Source organism: Lepidochelys kempii, chromosome 1 (genome assembly GCF_965140285.1).
Source record: "Lepidochelys kempii isolate rLepKem1 chromosome 1, rLepKem1.hap1, whole genome shotgun sequence".
NCBI lineage: Eukaryota > Metazoa > Chordata > Testudines > Cheloniidae > Lepidochelys > Lepidochelys kempii.
In genome coordinates, this window is record NC_136380.1 from 279432304 (window position 1) to 279447271 (window position 14968).

Consider the following 14968-nt stretch of genomic DNA (forward strand, 5'->3'; position numbering starts at 1 on the left):
CCGGGGCTGGGTCCACCCTCTACTCTGGGTTCTAGCCCAGGGCCCTGTGGAATGCAGCTGTCTAGAGTGCCTCCTGGAACAGCTGTGCAACAGCAACAACTCCCCGGGCTACTTCCCCATGGCCTCCTCCCAACGCCTTCTTTATCCTCACCATAGGACCTTCCTCCTGGTGTCTGATAATGCTTGCACTCCTCAGTTCTCCCAGCAGTACGCCTTCTCACTCTCAGCACCTAGTGCCTCTTGCTCCCAGATCCTCACACGCACACCACAAATTGAAGTTAGCTCCTTTTTAAACCCAGGTACCCTGATTAGCCTGCCTCTCTTAATTGATTCTAGCAGCTTCTTGATTGGCTGCAGGTGTTCTAATCAGCCTGTCTGCCTTAATTGTTTCCAGAAAGTTCCGGATTGTTCTGGAACCTTCCCTGTTACTTAACCTGGAGCTAATATATCTGCCTTCTATCACTTTCCTGTAGCCATCTGGCCTGACCCGTCACAATTTTACATACATACACATTATATACACACACACACACACACACACACAGTATATATATATATAGAGAGAGAGAGAGAGAGAGATAAAAAAACTGAGACACCCACATCATTCAGAGTTATGGTAAAGAGCTGTTCAGTCTAACTGCCAGAAGCAAGCTGTCTGTCACCAGAATTTGTGACACACAGTTACACACACACTGGTGCTTTTGATTCTCCCAGTGTGATCTAAGGGCTCGATCCAGCTCCCACTGAAGTCAATGGTAGTCATTTAATGGGTGCTGGATCAAGTCCAAATGGAACATAACCAAAAACTGAGGAGCCTATTGTGTGCCATATTTTTTCATACATAAAATACACTGAAGAGTGTATAAAATAAATCTAAAAGCTTCTCTAATAGATCAAGATTTGTGTGAGGTGATAACACATGTACATATATAATATCGTTACAGATGGAAATATAGTGATGATAATAATGATGTTAAATCTTTTAAATGCAGGTATCAGAAAACACTATATTGTGTTTCCCACATTATTTTAAACACACAGTTTGCTAAACACATACTGCTTTCCGTCCCCAAGCAAACATAAATAGGAAGTCACATGGATGGAAGAATCCACCTGTAGTGATTGCTTTGCAGAAAACAGGAATCAAGTCTGTAAAGCTTGGTGAGAGGGAGAATTTCAAACAATATTGCAAAGTGCTCACCAGTTTGCCACCAGTGATCCAACACTGGGACCTTGAAGACTTTTTTGGACCATTCTAATGTCTCCACATCACAGCGTTCACCAGCTACAAATAATGTTCGGAACCTAAATAAAATGGTAAAAATTTTAGATGTTAATGCTTGATAAGGAAAGGTAAAACAGAAAAGGAATATATTTCTCTATAAACTTTAGAAACGTGTGTTCTATGTCCAAGATGTTGAAGGATGGAAAGTGTGTCTCTGTTCCAGCCTACTGAATGGAAATTGCATACCTATGGATATTAATGTATACTTCTTAATACAATATTTTAAAATAGCCTCCTTTTTAAAATGTGATGGCCTTGGGACACCAAGACTAGCTCAACAATTCAAGAAGAGTAAACAAATATAAAAATGTATTACATTTAAAAACAGGTACAGTATAGTGTGTACAGTGTCAATACCTACAAAACGAATACAATCTACCAGAAAGGAGCTCTCATTGTGAGCCCAGACATTGCTGAGGTTTTCATAAGGGTAGAAAGAAGAGGAGACCGATGGATGGTAGAATGTTGAAGATAGAGAGTAGGCCTGTGTGTGTTAGGTCAGCATATGCTACTAAACAAGGTAGAACTATGCAAGAGACGGAGAGCTTTAGAAATGATCTGGCAGAGTTAGTGGTCATGGTTGAGAGTAACTCCTTGTTAGTGGTGACTAAAACTGCCATGCAGGTGAAGGGTGCCCAGCAGACGAGTGGTGGGTAAACCTAGCTTTGGTAAAAGAAAGGCAGAAGGAAAGAAATGGGTTGAGCACTGTTTGTTTAATGGGTTCTCAGTGGCGAATACATGGTTCAAAAAAGAGAATCCCACCTGATGACATGCTACAGTGGAAAAAGCATGCCCCGGGTAGACTATATTTTGATAAGAAAAGAACATATGAAAATGGTGCAAGACAAAAAAGGTTATACTGAGAGATTATGTGGCAGAACAACAAAGTATTAACAGCTAAAAGAATTGCAGCCTGAGAAACCAGGAAAAAAAGATGATGCTGAGGAAGCAATTGCATTGGTGGTTATATAAATAGAGATATGGGGAGGAGGGGAGAGAAAGTTCACTTTTCCTCCACTTTTATGGGGGGAGGGGGGAAGGAAGGCTTTCATACTTTGCCACGAACAATGAAGTCAGTGGAGGGAGAATGAAGGAATTTTAAAGAATGTTTCATCAAAGCAGCAGAGGTAACATGTGGCAGAACGAGTGGTAAGATGGGGTGCTTTCAGAGAGAACAAGCTGGTGGTAGAAGTCTGATGTAAAAGAGAAGTTAAAAAGAAAGAATGAATAATTCAGAGTTTGAGGAAGCAGCTAGTGATCATGAGAATAAAAAATGCAAGCAAAAATTGAGGCTAAAAAGGCAGTTGAGGTAAGAATGGAGGCAGAAGAGGAATGATACTGAAAGCTGAAGGAAGATGGTGGCAGGAAATTGGTTTTGCGGCTGGCCAAATAGAGAAACAATGAAGCATGAGATATGAAGAATTCTTTATGTGAGAAGAATAGGAATTGTGTGGTGAGCAACTCTACGGAGATGGTAGAGGTATGGAAAACATATTTTCATAGGCTGTTCCATTTGCAGCTTTTGCTTATCACTTAAGCACCAACAATTATGGGGAAGTCTCAAAAGATACTTATCTCTACAGAGGAGGCAGAAGCAGCACTGAATAAGAGAAAGATTGGTAAAGCAATTGGTGAACATAAAAATTGTTGATATGATCAAGGTCACTGGAGATACTGGACTAACATGGTTTCACAGGTATGTGATTTATTAGACCAAGGTAGGATACCAGATGACTGAAGAATGGGATTGATTGTGCCTCTCTGAAAGGATAAGGATGATACAAATTATCCAAACACCTACTGGGGCATCATCCTGTTAAGTCAGCTTCTCAAAGCCCTTGAGAGAATTCTGGAAGCAAAGTCTGAGATGCAAGATATAGGAAACTATAGAAACGGAGCAACATGGTGTTAGGAAGGGAAGGAGTACTATAAACACAATATCTGCCATGAGACTGAAATCTGAAAGAATGATAAATGGAGGATTTAATTGCTATGCAGTACTGACTAATCCTGAGAAAAGCATATATGTCTTGGTTCCTTGGGAGCTGGTGTTTGGAATATTGAGACGGATAGGAAAGGGACTTCAAGAAGCGGAGATGACAAAGGAGCTGTACCAAGGATCATGAGCTAAGGTGGTAACTATACATGGAATTTCAGAGAGTTCTGAGGTGATGTGGGAGACAAAGCAGTGTGCTGAGTCCACTTCTCTTCCAGTTATGAAGTTCATTAGTAGAAGCAGCAAGACTGCAGAGCCACAGAGAAAACTAACGTGCGCTGTCCCTTTTGGCTGATAGCTAAGGGCATTAATTCACTACCCGCCACATCGGCAGGTAGTGATCGCTCTATCGGAGATCGATTTATCGCGTCTCATCTAAACATGATAAATCGATTCCTGAATCGACGCCTGATTCCCACCTCAGCAGGAGGAGTAAGCGGAGTCGACGGGGGAACCGCCACGGTCGACTCGCCGCTATGAGGATGGCCAGGTAAGTCGAACTGAGATACTTCGACTTCAGCTATGCAAATAGCATAGCTGAAGTTGCGTATCTTAGTTCAAAAGCCCCCCCCCACCCACCCCTGTGTAGCCCAGGCCAAAGAGGAATTGGTGAATATGGTATTAGAGAGTGGGCATCTGTATTTGAAGGCAAACACAAAGAACACTGAAGTTATGCAAGTAGGGAAGGTGGAAGCAGAGCAGTTCACTGAGTGGTTGACAGAGTGGTTGACATTCCAGGAGAAAAACAATCAGAAGAAAGAATTTGTGTACTTGGGAAGTACATTTAGTGCCTTCGGAGAGAGAACTGGAGAAGTGAAAACAAGAAACTAATGTGCATGGGCGGCTGTGAAAACGGTGACAGAAGTACTGTGGGATGGGCAACTAAGTAACTAACTGAAACCAAAGTGTATGCTGCATGTTTGTCCCACCTGCTGTATGGTTTGGAAATGGTGGGTCTTACAGAGATGGAAGAAAAGGAGATATACGTAGTAGACAATAATATACTGAGGTGAATAGCTAGCATGCAGAGGGTAGACAGAGTGTACAGGGAAGAAAGCAGGAGGAAGATTAACTTGGGACACTCAGTGACAGACAGGCTGGCTCGTTTGAGGTGAGCTGGACATATGATAAGAATGGGAGAATGACGACAAGCAAAGAAAAAATGGGAGGAAGTGAACAGCAAGAAAGGAAGACAGGATATGATGGAAAGACCCTGTCAAGAGAAGCCTGAAGAGAAAAGGCCTGGACCGCCAAGCTTACAAACCTGTACCATGGACTGCAAGGAATGGCAAAGAAACGTGGGCACCTCTGACCCTGTGTAAACAGGAAAAGGAGTCAAGAAATGATGGGAAGATACCGAAAAGGAGCAGAAAAAAGTATCAGACAATAAAACAAATTACACAGAAATTAAGATGTTTTATGGCAAGACCAGTAGTCTCTCTCTAGTTAAAGCTGTAAACAGTGTTCCATTTTAAGGTTGATTTTCAATAGTTTTCTAACCTTAACTGAACCGTCATTTGAAAATGGGATTTCTAGCAACTACTGAAGCTAACCCCTTTCCCAGAAGTACAACCAACGTACATGAATAATCTTAAAGCAAATATTCTAAGTCATATATGAAATAAAAATAATACTTTCAAAATTTGTAAATTCTGAGAGACATAGGGGAGAGAGAGAGAGAAAGAGAGAGATTGCCCGAAAAGCAACCTGTAAATTTCAGAGGCAAACAACAACAGAGACGATATATATAGCATTTGAAACCCTGTTGAAGATTTCATACTCTAAGAGTTTACAAATCATTTAGATTTCCAAATAGTACAATAAAGGTAGCACACTTATTATAGCCACCTCTTTGCTGAACAATATGCTGCATGCACATTAAACACTCAATTGATGCTGTATATACTTGGCATCATAGCATGTGTTAGAATTCTATTCATCTGGAGGGATGTTCTCTAGCAAACTGCAGCAGAAACAGAGGCATCTTTTGGCAGCAGCAATAGGTGCAATTTGCATTTGTATTATTAATTATTATTATTATTATTAAATTAAATAGTGCTCTATAACCACGTATTAAACCCACAAAATCTTTTAACATCATCTTTTATCATATGCTTTGTCACAAGTTGTCATGAAGCACTACAAATGCATTTCACTCCCCCTTTGGTATGGTAAGGTCTTGAAGGTGAACTGAAGTGCTTTTTAAGTAGGCCCCTACAACACAAAAATATTATTTAGGATCTAGAACTCAGAACATACTAGCAGATTACAGGTCTTATGCAAACTCTTACACAGTAACTTTACTCACATGAGTAGTCCCACTGTTATATCACATACATTTCTCATTTCCGAATAATTTACACACCACTTTTCATATGCCTGTTTTTATACCCAGTACCTGCCCACAGACACTTAGGAGGACGGAGTCAATAAGAAAAAGATCTCAATATAAAAGCATGGTAATTGAAAGAAGAATAATCCACCACTATCCATTTCATCCATGTCCAGGAAAAAATACTAAATAATAAGCAACCCTTTTTGAGGAGCAACAGAAAACTTTGAACTTGGGTCCAATGAGAGATACATAACTGTACTTACATGAGTAGCCACATTGACCTCAAGAGGATATTTGTGTGAATAAAATTACACACATACATGTGTGCAGGACTGGGCCCATAAACATCACAAATACATAAAATATTTGAAAGTTTGTTTATCTTTTACTAATTTGGTGAACGTGTATTCAGAGTTCTCCATTTCTCCTGAAAAAATTTTGGCTGATTGTTTTTTTTTGAGGGAGTGAGCAAGAGAGTGTGTGATGTTCATCATGCATGATCCTCTGATGTAGAGTATTATAATCAAATAATGAAGTCACATGAACATTATGCTTCACGTTTGAAGAATATGGTTTTGTGTCAAACAGTGTACTATTTTCATAGACATTCCCTTACAAAAAATTGAGAAATAATTATATAAATTAATGAGCACTAAGTTTGTTTGGCATTATAATTCTTTATTAGTCATCGTTCAGTGAGTTTCATTGTAACACACAGGACAAAATGTCTTGTGTATGGCAACCCTTCCATTATTGTCAATGATAACAACCCAAGAGAGAAAGGAGGTTGAGATGATTCATAATAGTATTCCTTTCTCTGCAGCATTAGCAGGATCCTGCTGTGAGGAAGCTTATAGCAATGTTCCATCCGAATAGATTTAGAATAAAAACTTAATTCCTTCACAAATTAAACTGAGCTCACCAAATGAGATGCTATTCTTCAATATTTTTTTATTCCAGGTCAGTGGTGCACTCTAATTGTTTGCAAAAGGAAACATCTCAGGAGGCAAGATTCCAAAGAATAACCAAAGCTGTATTAACTAAAACAATTAATCTTAATTGTATTAATACTATTGGCTGTAACTGTGATTTCCTCTCCATGGACCTGACTCTTTGGCTCCATTCACAGCACAGCTCTATATGCTAGGCAATTTTCTAGTAGTAGTCAAAAGTTAATAGGATGGGAGAAAACAAAACAAAAACAGCTTGTGCAGTTTTAAAGAGATCACTGATTATCAATTAGGGGTCAGTAAATTAGGATCAGAGTCCATCCTCTGAATTAACAATGACTTGAGAGAGTACTTCACATAGCAGTTCAAGATGGAGAACGATGACTACAACTGCCACAAGGATAAGAGTCAAGTCCAGTGTATATACCGTATATCATTTTGCTGCCACGAAAAAAGCAACCTTTGGCAAGTCGAAGCAGGCAAACAGAGGACAGATAAGGAAGTTTCTAAGTTTGTTCAAAAGAGGCAAGCAATACAAGACAGCATGAATGGGTTAGAGTAGAAACAGACCAAATGTTTCAAACTTGGAAACCTATAGTTAGGCACCTAACTCTATATTTTGGTACCCAAGAGCTAAGGAGAGGTGCAGAGTCACATCATCTCCGAAACCTAAACATGGGCACCTAAATTTATCACCTAAATCCAGCCTACATTTATTCTGTCTAACTTCATCCATGCACCTTGGGGGGGTTTATAATGAATTAAAACAAATCTCACAGTGAAAACATTAAAAAAATATTAAACTGTGAAACTGTGAAAACATTAAAAAAAAACTAAGGGCTTGTTCACCTGAGCTAGCCCACCTTGAATTAGAGTAGTTGGTTTTCAACATGTGGTCCACGGACCCCTGGGGGTCCATAGATTATGTCTAAGTGGTCCATGAAAGGCTGTCATTACCACAGAACAGTAGTTTTCAACCTGTGATCTGTGGATCCCTGGGGGTCTGCAGACCACATCTAAGATTTCCAAAGAGGTCCACACCTCCATTTGAAATTTTTTAGGGGACAACAAATGAAAAAAAAAGTTTAAAACCACTGAATTAGATCGACCACACTCAAACTAAAACAGACTGATTTGATTAGCAGCACAGAGCGATTCAATTAGCAGCTGATGATTTGTTATACCTCTAACTGCTGCATAACCGGAGCCTCAAGCATTCCCACCCAACCCCTTGCATCCTTCCCTGAATGGGCCAGATAGCTTGAACTTAAAACACCACATAGCTTGAGCTAGAGACTTGTGTGTGTGTGCACAGGAGTCAGGTTAGGGGCAAAACTCAAGTTATAGCTTGAGCTAACAATGCAGTGAGGACAAGCTCTTAAGTGTCACATAATTATCCCCATTTTACAGATCAGGACATAAATGCACAGAGAAAACTTTAAAAAGGCTTGCCTAAAGTTAGAGGGACAAGGTGAGTGAGGTATCTTTTACTGTACCAACTTTTGTTGGTGAGAGAGACAAGCTTTAGAGCTACACAGAGCTCTTCTTCATGTCTGGGAAAAGTGCTAAGTGTCACAGCTAAATAGACTAACAAGCAAAAGAAATATGGAATTAATTATTTTCTCCTCCTGAAGAGTAAATCAAAAGAGAGGTGTGTAAGTGACACAGAACACTATATATGTATAGATATGAAAAAAGTCCTGGTATGAACAATTTAATATTTTGAATCGCACTGAAAACTTAATGGTTACAATCTGTCAATGCATTTATCACTGCAGTCCTGCTCCTTGAACTTGATGTTCATGAAATCTTGTGACCTCTGTGTTACGTGAACATGTCCTAAACTATTGTCTCTGAAACCTGGATTCCTGACATTATAAATCAATGTAATTAAGCTTTTAAGATTTCAATCCAAAATGCACTGAAGAAGAATTAAGCTACATAAAGCTTTGGATCAGTGCATGTAGGATCCAATCTTGGAAGACAGATACTCATGTAAGTACAGTGCCAGTACAAAAGAAAACATACCTCTCTAGGGGTGTATCGGGAAGGGCCATACGGAAACAGTTGAACACATCAGCCATTACATCCCCAGCTCACTGCAGGAGACTTCACAAGAACCCTCATAAATTGAGGCAAAGGATTCTAATGGGAACAGAGCTATGTGATCTACAATTGCACAGATCTAGTAGGGCATAGGAACTGCCATGCTGGATCAGATCAGTTGTCCATTATATTTGAATCTTGGTAAATTCGTGGCCTCAATGACTTCCTGTAGCAGTGAGTTACACAGTCTAATTCCATGGTGTTTGGAAAAGTATTTACCCTTATTAGTCTGAATTTGCCATTTTTTAAACACCAGATCAGTAACTTCTATTCTTCCTGTCTCATAACACAAGAGCATCATTTTATATACTTCTATATACCCCTCATCTTTGTCTCTCATCAAAGGTAAATAACGCCTAACACCTCTGTTACACGTGGGTATATTTAGGGTGACCAGATGTCCCAATTTTATAGGGACAGTCCCGATATTCAGGGCTTTGTCTTATATAGGTGCCTATTACCCCCAACTCTCATCCCAATTTTTCACACTTGCTAGCTGGTCACCCTACTAGTATTCCATGCCCACAGCCTGACACAGGGGCTGTGTTGCAGCTCCATGTCTCATACCTCAAGTTGTGAGGGTAGATTTCCCCTGCACAAAGCCACAATAACTTGAACTTTATGCAGATAAAATTAAATTTCACTATGCACTCCTTGAAGTTATATTTAAAATAGATCATTCTATGGTCCAATAGCCCTATAGTTACCATACTGTTCAGAAGCATCAGTTTACAGGCCAGAGTACCACGAGGGAGAAGTAATAATCTTTATATTACCTCTAAACCTTACTGCTGACCAATATATGCAGGCTAGCATATATATTAATAATATATATTATTTGCACCATAAATTTTATAATATATACATTAATATGCATTAAGTACAAATATTACTCCTTTTCTATAATCCTAAATTGGCCTACTCCTTTTCTATAATTCTATACCAAATATCCCATAACATCTTGCATTAGCTGAAGTAAGTTTTGGATTAAGTAGATAGGAAAGGTGTCAGGATCAGGATTTATGAGTATTTTACCATAGCAACAGGTAGGGAGTTATTCTCACAGGCCAGTACTGGAATATCCCAAAGGAAGAAGACAATATATATGATTGTTCTACCATGGTACAAACCTAGAAGGTACCTTCACAGTCCAATACCAGGAATGCTAGTATTCAGAACAAAGATAAGGAAAGGAACAGAACAACAAGGAAAGGAACTGGGACAAACTGATGGGTTTGATGACATGTAAAGAAATGTGTAACTTGCAAAATCATCATAAAAATATTACCAATTGAAATGTGTAACTTTGGGAGTACACCTTCTGCACGAGGTGAATGTAACATCGCTACGCAAGATGGCTTCCCAGAGACGAGTATCCTATAGATCCCTTTTCTTGAATTATATTATTATTGGATTGTAGCAATAAACCTGACTGACATTGATTATGTGGTCTCTTGAATATATTTCATAACAAACCAAAGCTTGGTTAAGCAACTGACTATACAATTTATCATCATCAAACACTATCTTTACAACTGAAAGACAGTGCCTTGACTAGCTCCAAGTGATTTCCCCCTCTCCCCTTCCAATGAAGACAGATTTTTTTTTTAAAAAAAAAATCCAGGTGACCATCTCTTGAAGGTATCATGACATCTGTGAGATGGCATGAGTCGTATTTGCTGAGGAGAAGAAGATGTATAGCTCTTCCAAAAGGTGTCTCATACACGTTCAGAGATTCTGCTCTTGATCACATATCATTAGCCAAACTGTTAGCTAGGTTCCAGATGCACAATCTTTATTATTGCTGATGTCAGAGCCAGAAAGAACAGGTTGACTATCACATTCCAGAGGGAATTTTTAGGACTGGAACTTAAAGGCTTTGTCTCTATTTGTGAGCTGACCAAATCTGATGCAGAAGTCACAGAGATAATCACAGATTGGCAACATCCAGATTCCAATTTTACAGTTATATTTTACTGTTTAACTGCACTTTAATCAAAAAGACTTAAATATCTCTTTGCTAAAAATAAATTATACATATGTTATAGGCGGGGCAGGTTGCACTGCCTATTAAGATTGCCCAACAGTTCTCATTAAAAGACATTGTTTTCACTTGCTTATAATTTATCAAACTGTAACTAATTCGGTTGTGATTTTTTACACCAGCTGTCTGCCTCAGACTGATTTTTAAGTTTCAAACAAAACTGTTCAGCCCTTTCCAAGAACAAGGCTAGAGAAAAATACATTGTTTCTGCACATTACAAAATTCCGGCAACTTTTTCTTTGGAAAACTCTAGTTCCCCCTATGCTTTCTAGCAGGGACTTGAAATTTGGCAGGGTGTGGCCTTTGTAACAGGGATGTGCCTTTTGCCATCCCAGTGAAAATCCAGTCAAATTTGGCCAAGTTCTAAGTCTTTGAAAAAAATCACTATTTGCACATACTCAGTAGAGACTCCGATTTTACCAGCTAAAATCTCCAGAATCCATCTTCACTGAGCATGCTCATCCCTCTCACAGTTCTTAATGCTCACCAGACTCTGCATGCCATCCCCACAGAGCAACTGAGCATACTCCATCCCCTCACATCTCCCATGTGTGAATGCACTGTGCATGCACCATCCCCACAGAGCAACAGAACATGCTTCAGTCAAAGGTGACGGGGCAAAAACAGATTTTCCCTGTAATTGTTGCTTCTAGCTGCTCCAGGACGGCAAGCACTGGAACTGAGAGCAGAGAGCCTGTCTCTCATGCGCTCTCAATGATCCACCTGCTGGCACCTAGGCAGGCTGGAGGAGGAAGCCCCCTAATTCAAATGCTGAAGGGACAAAAGCTGGGCCACGGGGAAGGAATGGAGCAGATCAGGACAAAGACTAGAGAGACCAAGAGAATTGGAAGGGGGTGGAATGGGACTGGGTAGTGTGGAGACAGAGGCAGGTAGGCTGGGACTGTCTGAGCAGTGAGGCTGGAACTTGCTGGGCAAGGACACTGGGACTGGGGACACAGATCACATGAGGAGCTGGACGACAGGGAGATTGCAAGTAGTGGGTAAAGAGACTGGGACTAGGAACCAGTGGATGGAAGAGAAAGCTGACAAGGAACTGGGATGCATACAGAGAAATGGGAGGAGTCTTGTGAGGGAGACTGGGAGTCAGTTGAGGGAGGAAGGAGAGAGAGAGTTAGGATGAGTAGCTGGAAGGAGGGCACTAGGACTGGCTGAGCGAGGAGACTGAAATTGGATGAGGGAATGGAATTCTGGGAGTGGAGTAGATTGGTATTCAAACATGAGCACAGAGTGGAAGATTAGGACTGGGATCAGAAGTCTGAGGAATAGAGAGTTGAAAAGCAAGGAGAATGGAACTGGGACAAGGAGCCAAGGGTGAGGAGACATGACTGGGACGGTTAGGAAATACCAGAATTAAGGTTGCATAAATAACCTTAATTTGCCCTCTTGTGCGTATGCATTATGATACAATCTTTAATTACATGATCACATACAATTTTTTCATAGGTTTCAGAGTAACAGCCGTGTTAGTCTGTATTCGCAAAAAGAAAAGGAGTACTTGTGGCACCTTAGAGACTAACCAATTTATTTGAGCATAAGCTTTCGTGAGCTACAGCTCACTTCATCGGATGCATACTGTGGAAACTGCAGAAGACATTATATACACAGAGACCATGAAACAATACCTCCTCCCACCCCACTCTCCTGCTGGTAATAGTTCATCCAAAGTGACCACTCTCTCTACAATGTGTATGATAATCAAGGTGGGCCATTTCCAGCACAAATCCAGGTTTTCTCACCCCCCACCCCCATACACACACAAACTCACTCTCCTGCTGGCAATAGCTCATCCAAACTGACCACTCTCCTTACAATGTGTATGATAATCAAGGTGGGCCATTTCCAGCATAAATCCAAGTTAAACCAGAACATCGGGGGGGGGGGGGAATAGGAAAAAACAAGGGGAAATAGGCTACCTTACATAATGACTTAGCCACTCCCAGTCTCTATTTAAGCCTAAATTAATAGTATCCAATTTGCAAATGAATTCCAATTCAGCAGTTTCTCGCTGGAGTCTGGATTTGAAGTTTTTTTGTTTTAAGATAGCGACCTTCATGTCTGTAATTGCGTGACCAGAGAGATTGAAGTGTTCTCCGACTGGTTTATGAATGTTATAATTCTTGACATCTGATTTGTGTCCATTTATTCTTTTACGTAGAGACTGTCCAGTTTGACCAATGTACATGACAGAGGGGCATTGCTGGCACATGATGGCATATATCACATTGGTGGATGTGCAGGTGAACGAGCCTCTGATAGTGTGGCTGATGTTCGCCCCTACTCTACTTGCGCTATATTGATGACATCTTCATCATCTGGACCCATGGAAAAGAAGCCCTTGAGGAATTCCACCTTGATTTCAACAATTTCCATCCCACCATCAACCTCAGCCTGGTCCAGTCCACACAAGAGATCCACTTCCTGGACACTACAGTGCTAATAAACAATGGTCACATAAACACCACCCTATACCGGAAACCTACTGACCGCTATTCCTACCTACATGCCTCCAGCTTTCACCCTGACCACACCACACGATCCATCGTCTACAGCCAAGCTCTGCGATACAACCGCATTTGCTCCAACCCCTCAGACAGAGACAAACACCTACAAGATCTCTATCAAGCATTCTTACCACTACAATACCCACCTGCGGAAGTGAAGAAACAGATTGATAGAGCCAGAAGAGTTCCCAGAAGTCACCTACTACAGGACAGGCCTAACTAAGAAAATAACAGAACGCCACTAGCCGTCACCTTCAGCCCCCAACTAAAACCCCTCCAACGCATTATTAAGGATCTACAACCTATCCTGAAGGATGACCCAACACTCTCTCAAATCCTGGGAGACAGGCCAGTCCTTGCCTACAGACAGCCCCGCAACCTGAAGCAAATACTCACCAACAACCACATACCACACAACAGAACCACTAACCCAGGAACCTATCCTTGCAACAAAGCCCGTTGCCAACTGTGCCCACATATCTATTCAGGGGACACCATCACAGGGCCTAATAACATCAGCCACACTATCAGAGGCTCGTTCACCTGCACATCCACCAATGTGATATATGTTATCATGTGCCAGCAATGCCCCTCTGCCATGTACATTGGTCAAACTGGACAGTCTCTACATAAAAGAATAAATGGACACAAATCAGATGTCAAGAATTATAACATGCATAAACCAGTCGGAGAACACTTCAATCTCTCTGGTCACGCAATTACAGACATGAAGGTCGCTATCTTAAAACAAAAAGACTTCAAATCCAGACTCCAGCGAGAAACTGCTGAATTGGAATTCATTTGCAAATTGGATACTATTAATTTAGGCTTAAATAGAGACTGGGAGTGGCTAAGTCATTATGCAAGGTAGTCTATTTCCCCTTGTTTTTTCTTACACCTCTCCTCCCCCGCAGACGTTCTGGTTAAACTTGGATTTATGCTGGAAATGGCCCACCTTGATTATCATACACATTGTAAGGAGAGTGGTCAGTTTGGATGAGCTATTGCCAGCAGAAGAGTGAGTCTGTGTGTGGGGGAGGGGGGGTGAGAAAACCTGGATTTGTGTTGGAAATAGCCCACCTTTAGATAAGCTATTACCAGCAGGAGAGTGGGGTGGGAGGAGGTACTGTTTAATGGTCTCTGTGTATATAATGTCTTCTGCAGTTTCCACAGTATGCATCCGATGAAGTGAGCTGTAGCTCACGAAAGCTTATGCTCAAATAAATTGGTTAGTCTCTAAGGTGCCACAAGTACTCCTTTTCTTTTTGCGAATTTTTTCATAGGAGCCCTGCTTCATTAAGTGCACAAGATGGACTGTGCTCTCTAGGGATCAATCAAGGCTGTGTAGTAAAGGAAACTTGTCAGTAGGACCCCTGCTTCATTGGTTGCAGAAGTTGGAAGGTTACCTATAAGTAAGGCTACGTTTATGTCACAGAGGTCTTGGAAGTCATGGAATCTGTGATATTTTCTGCTTCGGCCCCGGGGCTGTGGGACTCTGGAGCTGGCAGCCAGTGGGGCCCTGGCAGGGTTCCAGGGACAGGAGCGACAGGCAACAGGGGGCCCCCTGCAAGGTTACAGAAACAGGTGACAGACTCCTGAGGGGGCCCTCCTCGGGGTTCCAGTGATGGGCGACAGCCTTGTGCGGATAATGGGGGGGGGGGACATGGGAGGGGAAGAGGGATGCCTCAAGTGAGAGGCTGGGAGTGTCCTATTTTCTCTTTGGGAAATAT

General features: G+C 41.2%; 1 protein-coding gene across 5 annotated transcripts in view; it reads right to left on the reverse strand.

Moving 5' to 3' along the window:
- Nucleotides 1-14968, reverse strand: part of ACSS3 (acyl-CoA synthetase short chain family member 3) — a 129644-nt gene that overhangs the window by 61278 nt on the left and 53398 nt on the right. For all 5 annotated transcript variants that reach the window (XR_013635192.1, XM_073327638.1, XM_073327637.1 and 2 more), the window contains one exon: nt 1202-1305. Coding sequence is in view for 4 of the 5 variants with exons in the window: in XM_073327638.1 (XP_073183739.1) it covers nt 1202-1305 (104 nt within the window). In the remaining variant the exon portion in view is untranslated. The remainder of the gene's footprint in view (nt 1-1201; nt 1306-14968) is intronic.